Below are 19,215 nucleotides of genomic sequence, written 5' to 3'. Positions count from 1 at the left end.
AAAAAAAAAAAACTGTCATGTTTTTATTTGTGGAAGATAGTTTAACACTGTAACGTAAAAATATCTCTTTATCCGTCACGGGAAACCCAGGGGGCCGGCCGCCCGAGGACCAGTCCTGTGCTCTCTGAGGGCCGGGAGAACAAAACCCCCTGCAGCCCTGGCCCTCTGTCCGCGTCCCGCTGGCGGCCGGAGCGCGGGCCCCGGCTGGGAAGGCCCCTCCGCCTCTGGGAAAGCTGATGGGGAACCAGAGGTCACGGCCGAGCGTTGGAGGCCTGGCCGGGAGCCACGGGCGAGGCCGACGTGAAACATCTGCCGGAGTCTCCCCAGGCACCTGGCTGGGCCAAGTGGGAGGAAGGAATGGGGAAAACTGATGCTGAACCTCAAATTAGCACCCCGTGCCATGGCCCCGACATGGCCTTTGCCGGCGTAGGAGGAGGGGCCGAGGCTAGCAATAGAGGGACAAGCTTCAACGGGAGCGAGGGACAGACCCACCCGCTGAAGGACCCTCGGTCCTGGGATGAGCAGGGAGGAGCTGGGACACGTGGCTTTGTAAAGGCTGGTCCGAAGCCAAGGGCCTCGCAATGCAAACAGCTGAGGGAGCCTTGGGGGTGTGTGGGTGTGTGTGGGGAGGGGCCGTTTGTTGGCGGGACTACAGTGCGGATTCTGGCTGAGTATGGGTGGGCTCACCGGGTGACCCCGTTTTTATTTATATTTTTGCATTAAAAGAACCACAGATCTAGAACGAGGGAGCCCGGTCTGCCCTCTACTGGTGGTTTTGGGGAACGACCACGGCACAGCCGCGCTGGACCTGCGACCCGAAAGGGCCGGGAGAGGACCAGGCCCGGGGGCCACCGGGCCTCCCAGGCTGGCTCCTCCGCCTCTGCCCGGCTTGCGGCGGGACCTGGGAACCTGGGACGAGGAGGGCCTCCGGCGCTCACTTCAGAGGCACCGAGAAGAACTTGTTCCCGGACTTGCAGCGGACCTGCTCGGCGTGCACGCGCAGCAGCAGCTCGGAGTCTTCAAACGCGTCCACCATTTCCTGCAGCCGGGAGCCAGGAGAGGACAGTCACTGGAGGGGGGACTCAGGGAGCGGACCAGAGGGCACTGCCAACAGCTGACTGAGACCCTTCAGAGGTGGTGATGAAGGAAACCCCGGGCCACACTGACCCCGGGCCCTGGAAGCTCCACCATCGTGTGAGGTCGGCCCTACCACCCCAACTGGGCAGAAGGAGTGGCTGCAGGACAGGATCCAATAAAACCAGGATGGGCACCCGGGTCTGCGGGGGGAGGGGGGGCCCCCCAGCAAGCTCTGTGCCACCTCCAGCTCAATGGGGCCCAGAACGGGGCGGCTGCTTGCTGCAGCCCCTGGCTCTGTGGAGCAGGCAGGCTTTGCTCGGCCTGCAGCGTGCTTTTGAGGAACATACAGATCGGTTGCCAACATTAGGAACCGGGGAGGGGATACGGAGAAATCTGGATTTCTGGCTTCTCGGAAAAACGGGAGTGGTAGCAGCACGGAGGCCACATTCCTTCCCGGCAACCCTCCCACCGTCTCCCTGCCCCGAGGAGGAGGGTCGGCAGAGTGTCTGCGGACCGACGGGAGAGGGACACAGTTCACCTCGTCACCACAGGAGAAAGGCCACGGAGGTGGATGATGTGCCTTACGCCCAGCACGTCTGACTCTTTCCCAACCCCGGCCAGGCCCCTGGGGGCACCCCAGCCTTTGACCTCCTGGCGAGGGGCGGGGACTTCAGGGAAGGCCCGCAGTGTCCTCTCGGATCCGTGTTCTGGGGCAGCGCCGCTCAGATGTTACCGCTCGCACAGGTCCCCAGGGAGCCTGTTAAAACGCGGTTCTGATGCTCAGGTCCGCGCCGTGGCCTCAGAGTCTGCAGCTAACAAACTCCTGGCTGCTGCTGCTGCTGGTCCAGGGCTGCAGCCTCGGGGGCCAGGTAAGCCGGCGGGGTCTCTTGCGATTTCCCAGGGATTCAGGGTTGCACACCTAACCCCCAGGGCCAATCAGCACTCGCCCCGCTTCCCCACGCCCCTCACTCGGGAGTTCAGCACCTTCCCGGCTCCTGCTCTGGGAACTCACCTGCAGCTCCCTCAGGCACTGGCCTTCCAGCTGGAGACGAGCATCGCCCACGCACCAGGCCAGGCTGATGTGGAAGGAGGGGTCCTGCAGGGGAAGGGCAGAGAGGCGGGCGGTCACCAGGTGCCAAGGCCGCCGGCCCGGGCGTCGCTGCAGATCCGTGAACGGAGCTGTCATGGCATCCACGCTGGATCCCTGGACTGCTCCACGGGAGAGACCCTCAGTGCTGATCCGAGGTGGTCCCAAGCACCCTCGCAGTGCTCCCCAAAGTGTGGTCCGCGCACCCCCAGGGGTACGGGAAGAGTCTGGTGGGGATATGCACTGCACCGCGCTTAGCTGCGCCTCATTCTATGTTCTCATGAGTGCGAGGGTACTCAGCGTTACGAAAATGATAGAAGGGGTACACATACTATGTCAAAAGTTTGGGAAACACTGCGAGAGGTGAACAAAATAGCCCTGGACCCAACTGTGTTCCCCCGGGGTTCCTATGCTGAAGCCCTACCCTCCAATAGGATGGTACTTGGAGGCGGGGTCTTTGGGAGATAATTACGCCATGAGGGTGGGGCCCTCACGATGGGATAAGTGCCCTATAAGAAGAGAGACAGCTGAGAGCTTGCTTCCCCTCTCTCTCCACCACGTGAGGACACAGCGAGGAGACGGCCGTCTACAAACAAGGAAGAGAGGCCTCACCCAACCAGGACCACACAGACACCTTGATCTTGGATGTCTAGGCCCCACCATTGGGAGAAAATAAATTTCGGTGTTTAAGTCGCCCAGTTGCACGGTATTTTTGTCCTGGCAGCCCGCGCTGAGGCAGTCCTGTTTCTATAGACTCTCCTTTACCGACGGGGGTGGGGAAGTCACTGAATCTGGGACGCGGGAGAGAACCCAGGCTCTGAGCCTGTCTCCTGATCTAAAACGCTTCGACAGATATGACACCCTTTTTAAGATGAGATGAAAAAAAAAAAAAAATCAAAGTGTCTAATAAAACGATGAAGAAATCATCATTGTCTCCATTCAAGTTCACCCTTCTCTGCCTCGGGATGATCTGGAAATAAGATATTAAGCAAAAAACCAGCGGCCCTTTAAGGCCCTGAGACTCAGCTTGGAGTTCGGGAACCCCTGAAGACCGAGGGGGGAGGTGCAGGGAGGTATGCGAAGCTCTACCCTTTGGGGTGTCAACACCGAGGAAAACTGCCTCTTCCAAAACTGTAAGAAGAAACATAAAAACAATCGGGCGTAGAAGGCATACTAACTCCAGTGCATGTTTAAGATGCATACAAAAGAATCCTAAGGAATGTCGGCCTGCTCGGACGGGCTGCGTCTGACCACACCTCAGACCCCTCCCCTTCCTCTGAGGGCTGGCGCTGGGGCCCCCTGGGGGTGGGACAGTTCTGGGGGGCCCTTCAGCTTGCCTCTGACCGAGGCTGGTTTCACTCGAGTGGAAGGAGAAGGGGCCGCAGGAGAAGGAAAGGGCCCGGGGGTTACCTTGTAGAACGTGGTGAGGTCAAATTCCTCCATGACTCTGTCTACCTCGGACACCAGGTCCAGGAACTGGGCGTGGCCGGAGGTGACCTCCAGCCCAAGGAAGGTCCTGGGCGGGAGACAGAAGCGGGGAGACCACGGGGGCGTGAGACGCAGCCGCTGAGAACGGGAGGTGACAGGCGGAGGGCCGAGCGGGCTGGACCGTCAGTGCTCGCTCCCCGTCTCCTGCTCCTCCTCCCTCCGCCGTCTGGAAACCTTCCTTCCCTCGGTCTAACCACACGCCTGCCTCCCTGTCTCCCTTCCTCCCCAGGGTCTGATAATGCTGACAGGAGTGCTTGCATCAACCGCTGCCACATCTGCAGATCCCGAAGCCCCCAGACGCGTCTCTACAGCACCACTTCCGAGCCGCCCCTTTCCCGGCTGCCCTCCCATCAGCACCCAGACACGCCCTCTTTCATTTTTTAATCCTCACCGGAGGGTATTTTCCCCCACTGAATTTTAGAGAGAGAGGAAGGGACAGGGAGAGACAGAGAGAAACATCGATGTGAGAGAGACACATCCATCGGTTGCCTCCCACATGCACTCCAACTGGCCTGGGGGCGGGCGGTATCGGACCTACAAACAAGATACGTGCCCCTGACCCGGAATCAGACCCAAGACCCTCTGGTGCACAGGCCGAGGCTCTAACCACTGAACGATGCTGGCCAGAGCCATCAGACACTGGTGAGCCTCACAGGCGTCCGGTGATGAACGTATCAAGGACAGGCGTGTGACGCAGAAACGGGTCACAGAGCTGGAGATACGAGCTGAGTGTTAAATCGGGGGGCAGAGCTGGGCAGGAACTCGGGTTTCCTTCTAGCCGCCGCAGGACGCCGAGATGTTTTCTCTGCCCCTGCCCCTCCCCCACACCCCTCCATTATTCCTCTTCACGAAAGAAAGGCTCAGCCTGGGGACCCAGCGCCTTCGTGGTCATAGAGTCGCTGTTAAAACTACAAGCAAACGAAAAACGGCGGCAGACCAGGCCAGAAACAGAGCACCCCGCCCCAATCTTTATCCTAAAGAACCTTCTGGAAATGACGGGGCCCAGGGGGAAGACCCACCTGGTTTTCTCTTCGTTGGTATAAATCTTTACCCGGTCGGCTCTAAAGCAGAATCTGAAATTTAGAAGGAAAGACCACATTTCAGGAAGAATGAGGGGGGGAAATAAGGGGGAAAAAATAGTTTATAGTTCAAAAAAAAAAAGCACTTTGAAAATATAGTGAACTCATGGCGCACCTAGTATCACCCCCATTATCATACGGGGGGCAAATTGAACCCCAATATAGTGGAGCTGGACAAGACCTTACCAGGGGTCTTCAAACTACGGCCCGCGGGCCACATGCGGCCCGCAGAGGAGTCTGATCTGGCCCGCCAGGTTTTTTGGGCAGTGAGCGCAGCCGAGGTGTTACAGTAGGAATTAGTAGTTCATATAGTCTGGCCCTCCAGCTCTCTGAGGGACCGTGATCTGGCCCCCACTTTAAAAAGTTTGAGGACCCCTGCATCACCCCGTTCAAGGAGCATGACAGCTTCATCCAGATGCCAGCGAGATTTCTACGTTAGGAATAGCCAGGCCTTCCACCGAACGGGTTGAGACTATCTCAGCTTACCGACGGGAACCGAGAGAGTCTTATGGGTCACGGAGGTGGTAACGGACCACGGGAGGGATCCTCTGTTCCTTGTATATTTAAAAAAGGACAATTCTGATCTCGCCTAAGCAACGACAAGAACGGTCCCGTGTGCCAGGCACTTAACGACGCCCACCCACTTCACAGACAAGAAAACCGGGGCGGCTGGGTTTGTGAGCCACACTTGGCAGCTCAGTGGGTCCCTACCCTCGAGATGCCCAGTGGTTTGGGTATAAAATTGGGGCAGAAACCGCCTCCCACCACTCGGATCAGTTACACAGGGACCGTCCGCTGCTCTGGAACCAACCCCGGAGGACCCAGGGGGGACCTCGGGCTCTCTCTGGCCTGCGCACTCACTCACTCTATGGCCAGTGGGTGCCTACCGTGAGCAGAGCACCTCCAAACAAGGGGCAGGGTGGGGGTGGGGGTGGGGGGAGAGATTCCGAGAGAAGCCGCATTCCTGGGCTTACAGGAACGTGGGCCCCGAAGGGACATGGGAAGGACCGGGTATGAGGAGGAGGGAAATGAGCTCCAGGGTGTAACCAGCCATGGGGTGGATGACCCTTGGGATTTCCCCCTGAGGGATTCTGGGGGAAACGCCAACTGGGAGGGCAGCGAAGGAGCAGGACTTGGATCTGGCCAAGTCTAGGAGAAAGGGCATTTCCGTCAGGCCCATGGATGAAACAGTTAACGATTTTCAAAAAGTCCTAGAATGGCACATACAACGAGAAGTGGGGTCCAGGCCCCATCCTTCGCCAAGTGCCATGATAAGGGCACCCCGGATCTCATGTCACTCTCCCAAGTCCCTCCTGAGCAGCTACCGCCACGCCCATGACCTGCACACAGACGGGGACTCAATGGATCCAGAGCTTACGTGGCGGGCCGAGCTCACACAGGATGAGGTGCAGACGTTTGGCCTGCTTGCTGGGTGCTACACCCCACACCTACATGGCCCTGGTAGCTATGAAGCTCAGGACAGGAGGAGGAGCCTGGGAGGGGAGGGGAGGGGAGGAGGGGCGGGGCAGGGGGCGCTGGGCACCCACCTCGGGCGGGCGGCCACGCGCTCTTTCAGAGCCTGCACGAAGGGCAGGATCCAGTGGTGCCGCAGGACCACGCTCTGGGACAGGCTGAGGTGGAAGGCCTCCATTCGCACCAGCCGGGGCACGTAGGTCTGCGCGTGGGGCAGCAGCGCGTCCAGCAGGTCGGGGAACTCCTCCCCGGCGTCATCTGGAGGGCACAGTGCAGAGGGCGGGCCATTCTCTTAGCGGGGCCACGACCGAGCGAAGGAGCCCAGAAGGCAAAGGCCTTTGTCACTCCGGGTTTTAGGAGAAAATTACCTTGACAGCAGCAGCCTGTGTCTATGTATTTTAATAATAGTTTAGCCTGGCTGGTGTGGCTCAGTGGTTGAGCGTCGACCTATGAACCCGGGGTGTGTGTGGCGGGGCATGGGGGAAGGACATGTGTGTCATGGTTCGATTCCCAGGCCAGGGCACATGCATGAGTTGTGGGCTCGATCCCCAGTAGAGGGTGTGCAGGAGGCAGTAGATTAATGATTCTCTCTCATCACTGATGTTTCTATCTCTCTCTCCTCCCTTCCTCTCTGAAATCAATTAAAAAAATATATTTTTATTTTTTTAAAATATATTTCATTGATTTTTTTACAGAGAGGAAGGGAGAGGGAGAGGGATAGAGAGTTAGAAACATCCATGAGAACGAAACATCCATCAGCTGCCTCCTGCATGCCTCCCACTGGGGATGTGCCTGCAACCAAGGTACATGCCCTTGACCGGAAACAAAGCTGGGACCCTGGAGTCCACAGGCCGATGCTCCACCCACTGAGCCAAACCAGTCAGGGCTATATATATATATATATATATATATATATATATATATATATAATATTAAAAATAAAAAAAGTACAGGAGGCACCCGTGGGCCTCAGCCCCTGGCCTGGCACGCGGCACTCACATGGGATGTAGACGTGGGTGGCCCAGTTGCCACGCTCATGAGGGAAGGTGCGCACTCGGCCCCCGTGCTTTGCGCTGTCCTCCTCAGGGGCCTCCTCGGAGCCGGGGAACATGTGCAGCACACTGTCCGGCACCGGCCACCTCTGGCTGGGGAGGGCGCTCTGGAGCCTGCGAGCGGAAAGAAGGAAATGAGCACTGTCCTCCGAGCACCCTCTCCCTCCTCCACACAGGGGGCTGCGCCCCTGTCTCCCCCAGGTGCTGCAAGCCCCGTGCAGACAACCGCAGAGCTCTTTCCCTCCCCAGGACTGTCACCACTCAGAGTCAGGCCTCGGCTGGGAGCACGGCTCTCCTGGGAAACAACGGAGCAGGCAGCAGCAATGTGTGGCTCAGAGGGCACCTTTCTTAAAGGGGCAGACCGAGCTGGGGCAGCACCTCCTCGCTCTGCAGAGCCCAGGCTCCGCTGGTGCTGCTCCCTGCTGAGCCCCAGTCCCCAGCCTGGAGCACGGCGGGTACTCCATAAATCTTTATAGAATGAATGGAAAAAAAAAACACACCCAAAAAACTCTCCATGCTTTAGCTATTATTTATTATGATGCAACAGCGTTAAATGAGGAAACAGACCTAGGGCGGTGCAGTGATGGGCGCCAGGAGATGGTCAGCCAGTGGCAGAGGCTGACCCCAACCCAGGATTCTGGCCTCTTAACCTGGGTCTAGCCGGGAAGGGGGTGGGGGGCCGCATTCTGGGGCTTCGTCCAGGGGTGTCTCCTGGAATCTCCACTCCTCCCTCCCTCCCCCCATCTCCATGCCCTTTCTCCTTCCCAGCCCAGCCGCTTCTCACTGGGATCCCCCACCCTCCCTTCGGGGGCTCACGTGAACCCGCAAACCCCCCAGAAAGACGTCTTCGCTTCTCACCGAGGGCGGCCTCCAGCCCCCGGCCCGGCCTGATCCCCGGCCTCGGCCTCCTCCTCATCCTCGGAGCCGCTGCTGCTGTAGCCCACCAGGGGAGCCGCGCTCATGGGGCCTCCGGGGCGACCACAGGGCGGCCGGCTCCCGCACGCACTCAGCACCCGGAATCCCGCGATGCCGGAAGTGCCCCTGGGGGCGGGGCCTGCGTTAGCACCGCCCCGGGGCGGGGCCTGGATGGGCGGGGCCAGCACCGCCCAGCACCCCCCCTCCGCACCCAGCCCGCACTGCCCGCCGCTCGCTGCGGGTGCAGGGCAGCCCGACACCCCCCGGGTCCCCCCAGTCTCCGCGAGCCCATTCCGCAGGTCGTGCGGGAGCTCCGTCTGCAGCCGCCGGGACCAGGCGTCCGGGCTCCCGAGAGTCCCCGGGTCAGCGGGCCGCGCTCAGACCCGGCGGAGATCCTGCCCTCGTCGCCCCGGCGGGATCCAAGGTCCCCGAGCCCCCAGCTCCGGCCGGCCCCTCCCCTAGGAACCGGCTGAGCAGTCAGGGGGGTCACTCCCAGCGGACCCGGGGTCCAGGGGCCCTCCTCCCAGGTACAGGGGTCGGGCCGGGGCCAGAACCCCCGCCCCTACGGCTGAGCGGGGTGCTCGGCGGCGGCGCACCCTCCGGAGTCAGCCTAGGCGTGACGGCCGGCCGGACGCCTGCAAAGCCGCCCCGCGCGCCCCGCGGTCCGACCCTGTCCTGCGCGGCCGGGCTCCGGGGTCCCCGGCAGGGGGCGACCTCGCTCCGCTCCGCGCCGCCCGCTCCTCCCGCAGCCGCCGCCGCCGACGCCCGGGCTGCCGCCGCCGCTCCTCCTCCGGCCCCGCCTCCCTGGCCCCGCGCGCCCGCCCGCCCGTCCTCCGGTCCCTGCAAGGCCATCGGTCCGTCCGTCCGTCCTCCCGGCGCTCCTCCGCTCCGAACCGCTATCCCGGCCGCCTTCGTCGCCTCCTCGGTCCCGATCGCCAGTAGCGCGTCCCCCACGCTCCCGGGCCGGTGCCGCCGCTACGCGAGGCCGGGGATTGGGCAGCGCGCGTAGGCCGCGCCTCGGCCGATCGAGCCGGAATAAAGGGGCGGCCGAGCCCCGCGGGTCTCCTCGCGCCCCGCGCCCGCCTCCGCGGGTGGCCCCGAGCAGGTGAGCGGCGGGGCGCCCGCGGCCGAGTCTGGGGGCCTCTCCCGCGCCCGCCGCACCCCTTCTTCCCCAGCCGTCCCACCCCCCACCCCCCCAACCATCCAGCCCGCCCCGGCGGCCTCCCTCCGAGCTGGGCGGCCAGGCCGGCCTTGCGGCGCAGCTGCTTCCTGGGCCGGGCCTGCGCCCCCAGGCCTTCCCGGGGGCCCCTTCGCCCGCGGGGCCAGCGCCCGGGCTGCAGCGGCCTGGCGGTGCCCGGCGGAGGCTGACAGGCGCTGCGGCGCGGAGCGGGCGGGCGGTGCTGGCGGGGAGGTGATGATGGGCTTTCATCCGCCCTCCCCGGGAGGAGGAGGAGGAAGGGCTGGGATGGGTGGGGCGCAGGGGTGGCCCCCAGCCCTTTGCTTCCCTACCCCACTCTCTCTGCGGGGCCATCCGGGAGGCCTCGTGGCGGCTGCACCTTCCTGGAGCGGGTGGGCAGTGGCGCTGGGGGCCCTGGGCCAGGGACCTTGCGTTTGGCAGCCATTCGTGCAGGAAAAAACAGTTGTGTTGTTGGCGCAGCCTAACCTGCACCGCCCTTGCAGGAGCCCGGCTTCCCTCCCTTCTGGGGCGCCTCTGGCACCTGCAACCTGCTGCTGCCTCCGCCCAGAACAACGGCCCCTTTCCTCCTCCTCCTCCTCCCAGAAGATGGAGGATGGCAGCGTTTAGCCCCAATTCTCATGTTTCTTTGGCAGAACGGTGAGAGAGGCCGGGCTGGCCTGGGAAGGGGAATCCGCTTCTCTTTCCCTCAGGAGAAAACTTTGAAACTTTGTCAGTTTTTAGAGGCACAAGAGCTGGGAACCTGTGAGTGGGCTGCGTTTGATTCTAAAAAGTTCCTTCCTCTCGCTGTCATTACCTTATGCTGCCACAAAGTGGTGAGTGAGAGATTTGCCTGGACCGGGTGGTCTCTACCTTCTATCGGTTCCCCGGGAAAGGGATACAGACCTGGAGCCAGGGAGCGGACTTGTCTCTGGAGAGGGGATGAGAAACACAACGCAGGGGCAAGCTCGTCATTGCTCATGATTTCCCGCAAGCCCCCGCACGGTCACATCGGAGGACTTAGCATTTTTTTTTTCTCCTATACTCCGTGGGATCAGTAGAAATTCTCCTGTGGATGTTGGAGCTCCATGGGTCTGTGGACCTATCGTTTCATCCCATCATGCACCGGCTCAGGTCCCCCGCACGACCTGTGTGTGGAGAGAGAGCAGTGGCGTGGTCAGGGCGGAGGGCCTGGGGGACAGTTGAAAGGGAGGTGGGCCGGCCCCTCACCAGAGCAGGCTTTGAGACGGCCCTTTGTTCCGTGCCGTCGTTTGAAATATTGGCGGATGGAGGCTGTTTGCTGTGCGGCCCTCGCACCTGGGAGGCCCAGCCTCTGTGAGCCAGCAGGCTGCTCCGAGCAGTGGTGTCCGGACTTGGAATTCAGGGCAGCAGCGGGAGAGGAGCTAGCAGGCCTCAGGGAAGCCCCAAACGGAGCCTCTCTGCTTTTATCCACCTCATATACTTAGGCTTCTTTTTGCAAATAAGAATTTATTTGCAAAAAAAGAAAAAAGAAAAAAGTGATGCTGCTAAAATCATTGTTTTGGATACGGTGGCCCAAGCTGGTCAGCTTTTCTTGGAGCCTGAGCAGAATTTGTGACTTCTTTGTGTGGTGCACAGACCACCCCGGACTGTCCCCTGTGAGGGAGGGAGGCAGCTGGTGAAAGGAGGTCCCTATGCTGCAGGCAGAGCCTTGTAGTCTGTCTGAGGCTGGGACGCCCTGGCTCAGATGGGGCGGAGACAGCTATTGTACCTTCTGCTGGAGGAGCTGCACTGCCGACAGACTTTTTATTTTCTTTTATATTTTATTGATTTTTTTACAGAGAGGAAGGGAGAAGGAGAGAGGGTTAGAAACATGGACGAGAGAGAAACATCAATGAGCTGCCTCCTGCACACCCCCTGCTGGGGATGTGCCTGCAACCAAGGTACATGCCCTTGCCCGGAATCGAACCTGGGACCCTCGAGTCTAACCACTGAGCCAGACCGGCCAGGGCCCAACAGACTTCTTTGGTGGAGTGTGAAGAGAGCAGACCTCCTAGCCCCGAGCCTTCCCCTTCCCTGGTGTGCTTTATGTCACCGTGGCAAGCGCAGGAAAGGCAGGGAGAGGGCCCGGTGGCAGGACCCTGCCTCAACTTCACCATTTCTCTCTTTCCTACAGAACCCGGCATCCGGGAAGGCAGAGCCTCCCTCCCTGGCATTGTGGGCACCCGCCTCGAAGAGCCCCCTGAGCCGCCCGCAGAGCCTTGTAGTCTGTCTGGGCGAATGACCTGGGCCATCTGACCGGTCCCTGCTCTGTGCCTTGTCCAAGGTCCTTGTCCGCCCCTGATCCCGGGGCACCTTCTCTCTCTGGGTTGGGTCATCTTAATCGGGGAAACTGAAGCCGCTACTGTCCAAGCCCTGCTTCATCTTCCCAAGCATGTCGGAGAGCTGGCAGCAGCCGCCGCAGACGCAGCCGCAGCAGCCGCAGCCCCCGCAGCCCCAGCACCACCCGGAGCCGCCGCCGGCCCTGGCGGAGCACTCGCTGCCGCCGGGCACGGCCGAGAACCCCCTGGGCTGCGCCGTCTATGGCATCCTCCTGCAGCCCGACCCGGGCCTGCAGCCCCCGCAGCACGAGCCCCTGCAGGCGGCCGGGGAGCCGGGCCCCAAGTGCGGGGTGTGCGGCCACGACCTGGCGCACCTGTCCAGCCCGCACGAGCACCAGTGCCTGGTGGGCCACGACCGCTCGTTCCAGTGCACGCAGTGCCTCAAGATCTTCCACCAGGCCACCGACCTGCTGGAGCACCAGTGCGTGCAGGTGGAGCAGAAGCCCTTCGTCTGCGGCGTCTGCAAGATGGGCTTCTCGCTGCTCACCTCGCTGGCCCAGCACCACAGCGCGCACAGCGGCGCGGGCGCCGCCGGCGGCCTGGTGAAGTGCTCCATCTGCGAGAAGACCTACAAGCCGGCCGAGGCGGCGGAGCCTGCGGCCACCGGGGCGGCGGCCCCCTCGCTGCCCCCGCCGCCGCCCCCGCCGCCCGCCGTGGTCCCCGCCGCCGCCGCCCCCCCGGAGCAGGTGGACAAGCCCTACAGCTGCCCCGTGTGCCAGAAGCCCTTCAAGCACCTGTCGGAGCTGTCGCGGCACGAGCGCATCCACACGGGCGAGAAGCCCTACAAGTGCACGCTGTGCGACAAGAGCTTCAGCCAGTCGTCCCACCTGGTGCACCACAAGCGCACGCACAGCTCCGAGCGGCCCTACCGCTGCGCCGTGTGCGAGAAGACCTTCAAGCACCGCTCGCACCTGGTGCGCCACATGTACGCGCACTCGGGCGAGCACCACCTGTTCCGCTGCAACGTGTGCGAGCTGCACTTCAAGGAGTCGTCCGAGCTGCTGCAGCACCCGTGCACGCCCAGCGGCGAGCGGCCCTTCCGCTGCGGCGAGTGCCAGAAGGCCTTCAAGCGGCCCTCGGACCTGCGGCAGCACGAGCGCACGCACAGCGCCGAGCGGCCCTTCAAGTGCGACCTGTGCCCCATGGGCTTCAAGCAGCAGTACGCGCTCATGCGGCACCGGCGCACGCACAAGGCGGCCGCCGCCGCCGCCGCCGCTGCCGCCGCCGCTGCCGCCGCGGAGGAGCCCTTCAAGTGCGGCCTGTGCGACAAGGGCTTCGGCCAGCCCGGCCACCTGCTCTACCACCAGCACGTGCACACCCTGGAGACCCTCTTCAAGTGCCCCGTGTGCCAGAAGGGCTTCGACCAGTCCGCCGAGCTGCTGCGGCACAAGTGCGCCCTGCCCGGCGCCCCCGAGCGGCCCTTCAAGTGCTCCGCGTGCAGCAAGGCCTACAAGCGGGCGTCGGCCCTGCAGAAGCACCAGCTGGCCCACTGCTCGCCGGCCGAGAAGCCCCTGCGCTGCACGCTGTGCGAGCGCCGCTTCTTCTCGTCCTCGGAGTTCGTGCAGCACCGCTGCGACCCGGCCCGCGACAAGCCGCTCAAGTGCCCGGACTGCGAGAAGCGCTTCAAGTACGCGTCCGACCTGCAGCGGCACCGGCGCGTGCACACGGGCGAGAAGCCCTACAAGTGCCCCAGCTGCGACAAGGCCTTCAAGCAGCGCGAGCACCTCAACAAGCACCAGGGCGTGCACGCCCGCGAGCAGCAGTTCAAGTGCGTGTGGTGCGGGGAGCGCTTCCTGGATGTGGCCCTGCTGCAGGAGCACAGCGCGCAGCACAGCGCCGCGGCCGCCGCCGCCGAGGGCGCCTACCAGGTGGCCGCCTGCCTGCCCTGAGCGCCCGTCTCCTGGTCCAGAGGCCCCTCTCCACCCACCTCCGCGCTCAGAGGCACTGGGCGTGAGGTCAGGAGAGCGCCCAGCGGGTGGTGGGAGAGAGGCCTGGCCCTTCTGGAACCCGCCCACCCGGAGGCGGGAGAGCCAGACGGCGCTGGCTGGTCCCCGCCCTGCAAACCGCTCTCCCACCAGAGGATTCGTCTTCTTGGGAGCCATCGGCCTTCCTTGTCTCTGGGGGGGGGCCCTGGAACCCAGACCGGAAGTCAGGCGGCCTCTCTCCGCCCCGAGGAGGCGTTAGCGCCAGCCCAACCTTCCCAAACCTTGTAGCCTGATTAGAAACCAGATGCTTAGGAAAGAGGACAGCCGCGGTGGGGCCTGGGCGGAGGGCTGGGTGTAGGGCACCCTCCTTCAAGCTGCTGTCTTGGGGAGAAGCCCGGCCCCGTGATTAGTCTTGGGGACCAGGAGGGCACCCCATGAGCCCCAGGCCTCTCTGTCTGCGCCAGCCAGGGGTTACCGACCGGGGAGATGGATAGGCGGGCTGCACACCTGTGGGCTGCGTCTGCCCGCAGGGCAGTCGGCCTGGCCAGAGGGAAGAGGCTGAGAAGTCCTCCTCCAGGGAGGACACCCAGCCAGGGACCGTGCCCAGGACAGTGCCGTCCACAGGGAAAGGAGGAGGGGCGGGAGGTCTAATCCTGATACTTTAGAAGCGCCCCTCCCCCCTCTGCGGCCTGGTTCCGAGCTCTGCTGGGGGGGAGGGTGCACTCAGCCAGACGGAGATGCCCATGTGATGGAGGGGGACTGTTGTTAGGTCCCCTGGTGCCAGGGCCACGCCCATGATCTCCCCAGTGGTTGTGGACAGGTGTCCTCCCCCTTGAATTGCGTGAACCCAAGTGTCAAGGGCGTGGCCTCCATCAGCTCCGGGCCCTGCCGCAGGGCCCAGACCAGGCCCTCGGACCCAGGGCGGGCAGGTAAAAGGACTGTGCGGATGGCCAGCCCACGGGAGCCCTCCCCCGCCGGGGACTGCAGCGATCTCGCATTGCCCAGACGCCCCGGACGACAGCCAGCCACTCCCAAGGCCAGCGAGTCCTCCCTCGGTTCTCCCTGCCTCTGGCTGCCCACACTGCGCGTGGAGCCGAGGTGTGGGCAGAGGGAGCCGGCGGGGAAGGGGTTAAGGAGATCAGTAGGTGGACGGAGTCCGCTGATGTCACTGGACGCAGGGGCCCTTGGGAAGCCCAGAGGACCTTTATCATGGAAATGATTGTTTAGGCCCCAGCTCTGGCTCCCCCCTCCCCCCCCCCCCCCCCCCCCCCCCGCCTCTTCCAGCCCCCCGCCCCATCCCTGGTCCTGGATCTTAAAAGGAGACTTTAATCAATGCACCACGGACCCAGAGGAGCAGGGAGCCCCTTCCCGCCCCCCCCCCCCCCCCCCGTCCCCTTAATACGTCTGAAAAGCACACCCACCTCCTCCGTCTGACCGGGTCCCCTTCCCGACAGTCTCAATGCCTCAGAAGGCATTGAACCCAGGCTGACCGCAGTCCCAGCTGCTCCCTTTTTTTTTCTTTTCACCTTGCTTTCTGAAAGCTATTGTTATACTCTCCGTAACATCGTCTGTTTTAATTTCATGTAGTTCTGGATCTCCTATAAAAATGTGAGCATTTGGATTTTTAAAAAGAACGTCTCCATTTTAGATAGCCCCCCTTGATGTTAATATATAGTGAGTCCAATGTACGCTTTAGAAGTAAAGACATTGACCATCACAGACCACAGCGCGGCGTGTCCTGGTGGTTCTTCCTCGGGGGCGTGCTGGGACATGGATGGGGGGCAGAGGGGGCGCGGGCCAGGGTGGCAGGCTGGAGACAGGGACCCAGGCCGGGTTCGGATCCTGAGTTTTGAACCTTGTGGTTGTGTGACTGGGCACGTCCCTGTGGAGACTCCCTCGCGGGACTCATCTGTAGAATGGGGAGCCTTACCCTTCCCTTGCTTGGCTGTTGTGAGCATTAAGTGGAGTCATAGTGGGGGCCCCGGTGGGGGAGCCGTGAAGATGCTGACAGTACCAATGGCAGGCTACCTGGGACCCTCAGACACGGCCCTGCAGCCCTGGATCCGAGGACTAGCAGGTCATGGATGGTCGGAAGCCGCTTGCTCAGCGCCCAGTGGAAAACCAGCGCCCGCCTAGAGCAGCGATGGACCCAGAGGGGTGCCTGCTCTCACCCGCTTCCACTCGCCCTGTGATCTGTCTGCATGCCCAATCCAGCCCTCCTACCTACACCCCTTTTCTCCTGTACCCCAGCCCTGAATCCTGAATCTCAGCTTAAGCTTCTTCCATTTCTCCAAGGCAGGGGCGGAGGTGGGGAAAGAGAGGGAGAAACAGCCTTCCCAGGTCGGACATCTGAGGGCCAGTGGAGGGTGGTCAGCAAAGACTCGCTGTCCCGGGGGCGGGGGTGGGAGTTGAGGCTGGAAAAATCAAGAAGACGGGGAGCTGCCCACAATGCAGGGGCTCAAAAATGGGTACAGAGGGCTTAGTGGGAAGGCTGGGGGGACCCCCGATAGGACCCGGACCTCACGCCTTTATTTCCTCTGCGTGTAGCCACAGGAGGACCCGCCCCTGAGCCTGAGAAACCTCTCTGCAGGCGGCCACCACTCAGCAGGAGGACGCCCGGTCCTCTGTGCCTGTGCCAGGCTCGGGTCCAGCTTCCCTTCCAGCTGCATGCCCCCAGGCAAGCCCCACCCACCCCACGGAGATGCCTGGGAAGCACCGGCAGGGGGCTGCTGACTTACAGCTTAGGTGCCCTGCCCGAACGGAGGACGGTCTGCGCGCAGCAGAGGTAGGAGCAGCCCTGGCTGGGAATGAATGGCTGAGCCCACATGGAGCCTGCAGTGACTTTTCCTCCCTTTGTCACCACCCCAGTGATTGGATAGAGTAGGGGTGTCGAACTCAATCAGAGAAGGGGCCAAAATCTAAAATCCAGCCTAAATCGCGGGCCGAATGGTTTACTGAACAGTCATAAACTGACAATGTCATAAACTGACAGCGGAGTGCAGTGATGACAGCGCGGTGCGGGCCACATTGCAAGGCCTGGCGGGCTGGATTTGGCCCGCGGGCCTTGTGTTTGACACATGTGGGATAGAGTGTCGGCCTGCGGCCTGGGACCCTCCCTCCAGTCCTCTCCCTCCTCTCCCTCCTTCAGAAACCACCGAAGCGCCTAGAGCTCCCACCTGGCCCTCAGCCTCTGTGCTCCAGCTGGGCCCACCCAGGGCTGTGAGTGAAGCCTGGAGGCTCAGTTTCTGGTCCCAGCCCTTTGATAACAAGGGCGCGCGGCCTCTCTCTGCCCCTCTCGGGGCCTTCATTCTCCCTCTGAAGCAGCCAGAGGTCTCGACCCCTGATCTCCAAAGGCCCTTAGGACCTGAGGCTCTGATTCTGAGGAGGTGACAGGATCGATCCATCTCTCCTCTTCCCTCCGCGTCTCTCCTGGCCTCCCGCCTGCCGCCCTCCTGCCTCCGTCTGCGTTCTCTCGGTTGTCAGTGGCAGGAACGGCTCAGACGGGCTCACGCAGCTGCGCCACGCACCTGGCCACACCCACGCAGGTGCCTCTCTCCCCTGTCCCGTGTCTGAGGCGACTCTCCTTCTCTTAGAGCAGAGGTGGGGAATGTCTGGCCCGAGGGCCATATAAGGCCAGGGACCCCCCCGACCCCTCGTTCGGTCTGGCCCTGCCAAAGCAACTGCAGGCGGGACTCAACATTCAACAGATCTAGGAGGTTTCTTTCACAGCCACATAAATTTCCACGAAGCGAATGACGTTAAGCAGATGGTGTTATAAATATCCAGATGGCCCTCGGCAGAAGCAAGGTTCCCCACCCCTGTCTTAGAGCGTGGCATTCTCACAGGGGGATCCAGACGTCGTGGCCAGGCTGGCAGACCAGCGCTGTCTTCCAGTCTCTGGGCGATCATCCCCTTTGCCCCAGCCACTGACGGCATGGCAAGAGGGTGGTACCTTGTGGGGGTGTGTGTGTGACATCCGGATGCCAGCCAGAGCTGGGAGGAGCAGGAGGGGAAGGCCGACGTAAACTCTCCCTTTTGGAGTTAGTAATTCCCGCTGGCTGGGGGGAGGGCACTGCCCTGGTGGGGCTGGGGGCATTCTCCCGGGGTCCACAGGTCATCGCCGGGGCGGGCAGGGCCACCAAAGACAACTTCCCCGGGAAGCCATCATGCTGGCAGCTCTGTCAAACGCCCACCGTGTGGCTAGCTCTGAGCTCGGCCCAACAGGGGACAGTGGGAGGGAACCCTGTGCTTGTGAACGGTGGCGGCGTGATGGAGGGTGCACAGTCACAGCTGGCTACTGTCCCGCTGCTGTCACTCATCAGTGGCAGGTTGTTGACTTTCTGAGCCTCATTTTCCTCGCCTGTGAAATGGGGCCAGTACTGCTCTCCCCTGGCTTAGGGCGAGAGCATGGAGAGGTGACCTGTGAGCAGTGTTTGGCACGTAGAGGGGGGGTGAGGGGGCAGAGGAGGGAGGGGGCCGGCCTGGCTCTACAATCTGAATGCCAGGGGTGTCCCACTCCCCTCCACACCCTGTTCCCAAGACCCGTCCCATCCCCCAGCTGGCCCGAGCCCCATGCCGTCCCCCTGAGATGGGAGGGCAGACCCTTGAGATGTGCGGGGCTGCCCAAGGCCATGCGGTTAGTGATAAGGAGCCTGGCACTGCGGGCGGTGGCCAGATGGGGCTGGGACCTCACAGGCTCCAGCTCCAGCCACTGGCGCCCGGGGCGCTGGCTCCCACCCACTGCAGCTGACCAGGAAGCCGGGACAATGGCCGGGACTGGAGTTGGCACCGGGTCTGGCCAGGGGAGCAGGGGAGCTTTTTCCCAGCAGGCAGTGGGGGCGGCCAGCCCTCTGCTTCCTCAGAGGCCCAAGCCACTGGGCTCCGTCTCCCATCTGTGCAGAGCAGCTTTAGAAAGAGCCCGGGCCTCCGCAAGCACCTGGGGCAGGGCCTTCTCTGGTCTCTAGTCCTCCCTCCTGGCCTCTCAGCCCCCTGCTCTCCCTCCCCCCTTCAGAGGGGGCCTCAGACAGGACGGGGCCTCCCAGCCTGGGCAGGCTCCCTGTGATAAGCTGCCACCCTCATGCTGGCTGGCGGGTTTCTTTGTTCCTTGAAGGTCATGCCTCCAGGAAAAGCCTGACCTTCCGCAGATTCACAGGTTCCGGCTGGAATGCCTGGGGCCCCAGGAGAAGGTGGAAGGATGGAGGGGGGGGGGGGGCTGTGGGTCTCCCTGTCACTGAAGGCGTCCATCCCCACCCAGCCCATCCCCACCGCCAGCACTGGGGGCCGACAGCGTGTGCTCACACGGCCTGTCGCTGGCGGGGCCTGTGGGGCAGGACGCTCGCTCCTCTGAGGGGCCTGGGCAGCATCTTACTCCGTCTCTCAGCTGTGTTGGCTGTACCGCAGGGAAGAGCCCCCAGGCCTGGTCAGCCCTCCGAGCTGGCCACCACCTCTCCAGCCTCCCCTCACCCCCCCACACCCCTCTCCCCTTCCCCCGTACACTGTATGGTGTCGGAAAAAATCCCCTTTGAACCTCCTCTTTTCTCTTTAGGGCTCAAGTTTCCAGTCTGAGGCGGAGGGGACTTGCTTGT

General features: G+C 62.6%; 2 protein-coding genes across 4 annotated transcripts; one reads left to right on the top strand and one right to left on the bottom strand.

Moving 5' to 3' along the window:
- Nucleotides 1-8,309, bottom strand: USB1 (U6 snRNA biogenesis phosphodiesterase 1). Of its 2 annotated transcripts, none has more exons than XM_084861302.1 (7): nucleotides 8,115-8,309; nucleotides 7,204-7,370; nucleotides 6,279-6,462; nucleotides 4,672-4,725; nucleotides 3,575-3,680; nucleotides 2,090-2,173; nucleotides 1-1,039 (listed from the first exon to the last, which is right to left on the bottom strand). In XM_084861302.1, the coding sequence occupies exons 1-7, from the start codon at nucleotides 8,216-8,218 to the stop codon at nucleotides 935-937; spliced, it is 804 nt and encodes a 267-aa protein (XP_084717428.1). In that variant the 5' UTR covers nucleotides 8,219-8,309; the 3' UTR covers nucleotides 1-934. The 2 variants fall into 2 exon arrangements, with proteins under 2 accessions (XP_084717428.1, XP_084717429.1); XM_084861303.1 differs by lacking the exon at nucleotides 1-1,039 and adding an exon at nucleotides 1,067-1,834.
- Nucleotides 8,310-8,327: 18 nt separating this feature from the next.
- On the top strand, nucleotides 8,328-13,735 carry ZNF319 (zinc finger protein 319). 2 transcript variants are annotated; one of them, XM_084861251.1, is made up of 3 exons: nucleotides 8,328-9,276; nucleotides 9,852-10,005; nucleotides 11,501-13,735. In XM_084861251.1, the coding sequence occupies exon 3, from the start codon at nucleotides 11,759-11,761 to the stop codon at nucleotides 13,592-13,594; it is 1,836 nt and encodes a 611-aa protein (XP_084717377.1). In that variant the 5' UTR covers nucleotides 8,328-9,276; nucleotides 9,852-10,005; nucleotides 11,501-11,758; the 3' UTR covers nucleotides 13,595-13,735. The 2 variants fall into 2 exon arrangements, with proteins under 2 accessions (XP_084717377.1, XP_084717376.1); XM_084861250.1 differs by lacking the exon at nucleotides 9,852-10,005.
- The last annotated feature ends 5,480 nt before the right edge of the window (nucleotides 13,736-19,215 follow it).

The sequence above is a fragment of the Pipistrellus hanaki genome, assembly GCF_964339955.1.
Source record: "Pipistrellus hanaki genome assembly, chromosome: 15".
Taxonomy (NCBI): domain Eukaryota; kingdom Metazoa; phylum Chordata; class Mammalia; order Chiroptera; family Vespertilionidae; genus Pipistrellus; species Pipistrellus hanaki.
This window is presented reverse-complemented; position numbering and strand designations above follow the sequence as displayed.

Bases quoted from the DNA above. Each gene is read 5' to 3' on its own strand.
- USB1 (XM_084861302.1), bottom strand. From the start codon at position 8,218: ATGAGCGCGGCTCCCCTGGTGGGCTACAGCAGCAGCGGCTCCGAGGAT. The intron at 6,463-7,203 runs GTGAGTGCCGCG...TGTGCCCTCCAG, and splicing joins CACCCACGTCTACATCCCAT to ATGACGCCGGGGAGGAGTTC. The intron at 3,681-4,671 runs GTGGGTCTTCCC...TCTCCCGCCCAG, and splicing joins ACCAACGAAGAGAAAACCAG to GACCTTCCTTGGGCTGGAGG.
- ZNF319 (XM_084861250.1), top strand. From the start codon at position 11,759: ATGTCGGAGAGCTGGCAGCAGCCGCCGCAGACGCAGCCGCAGCAGCCG.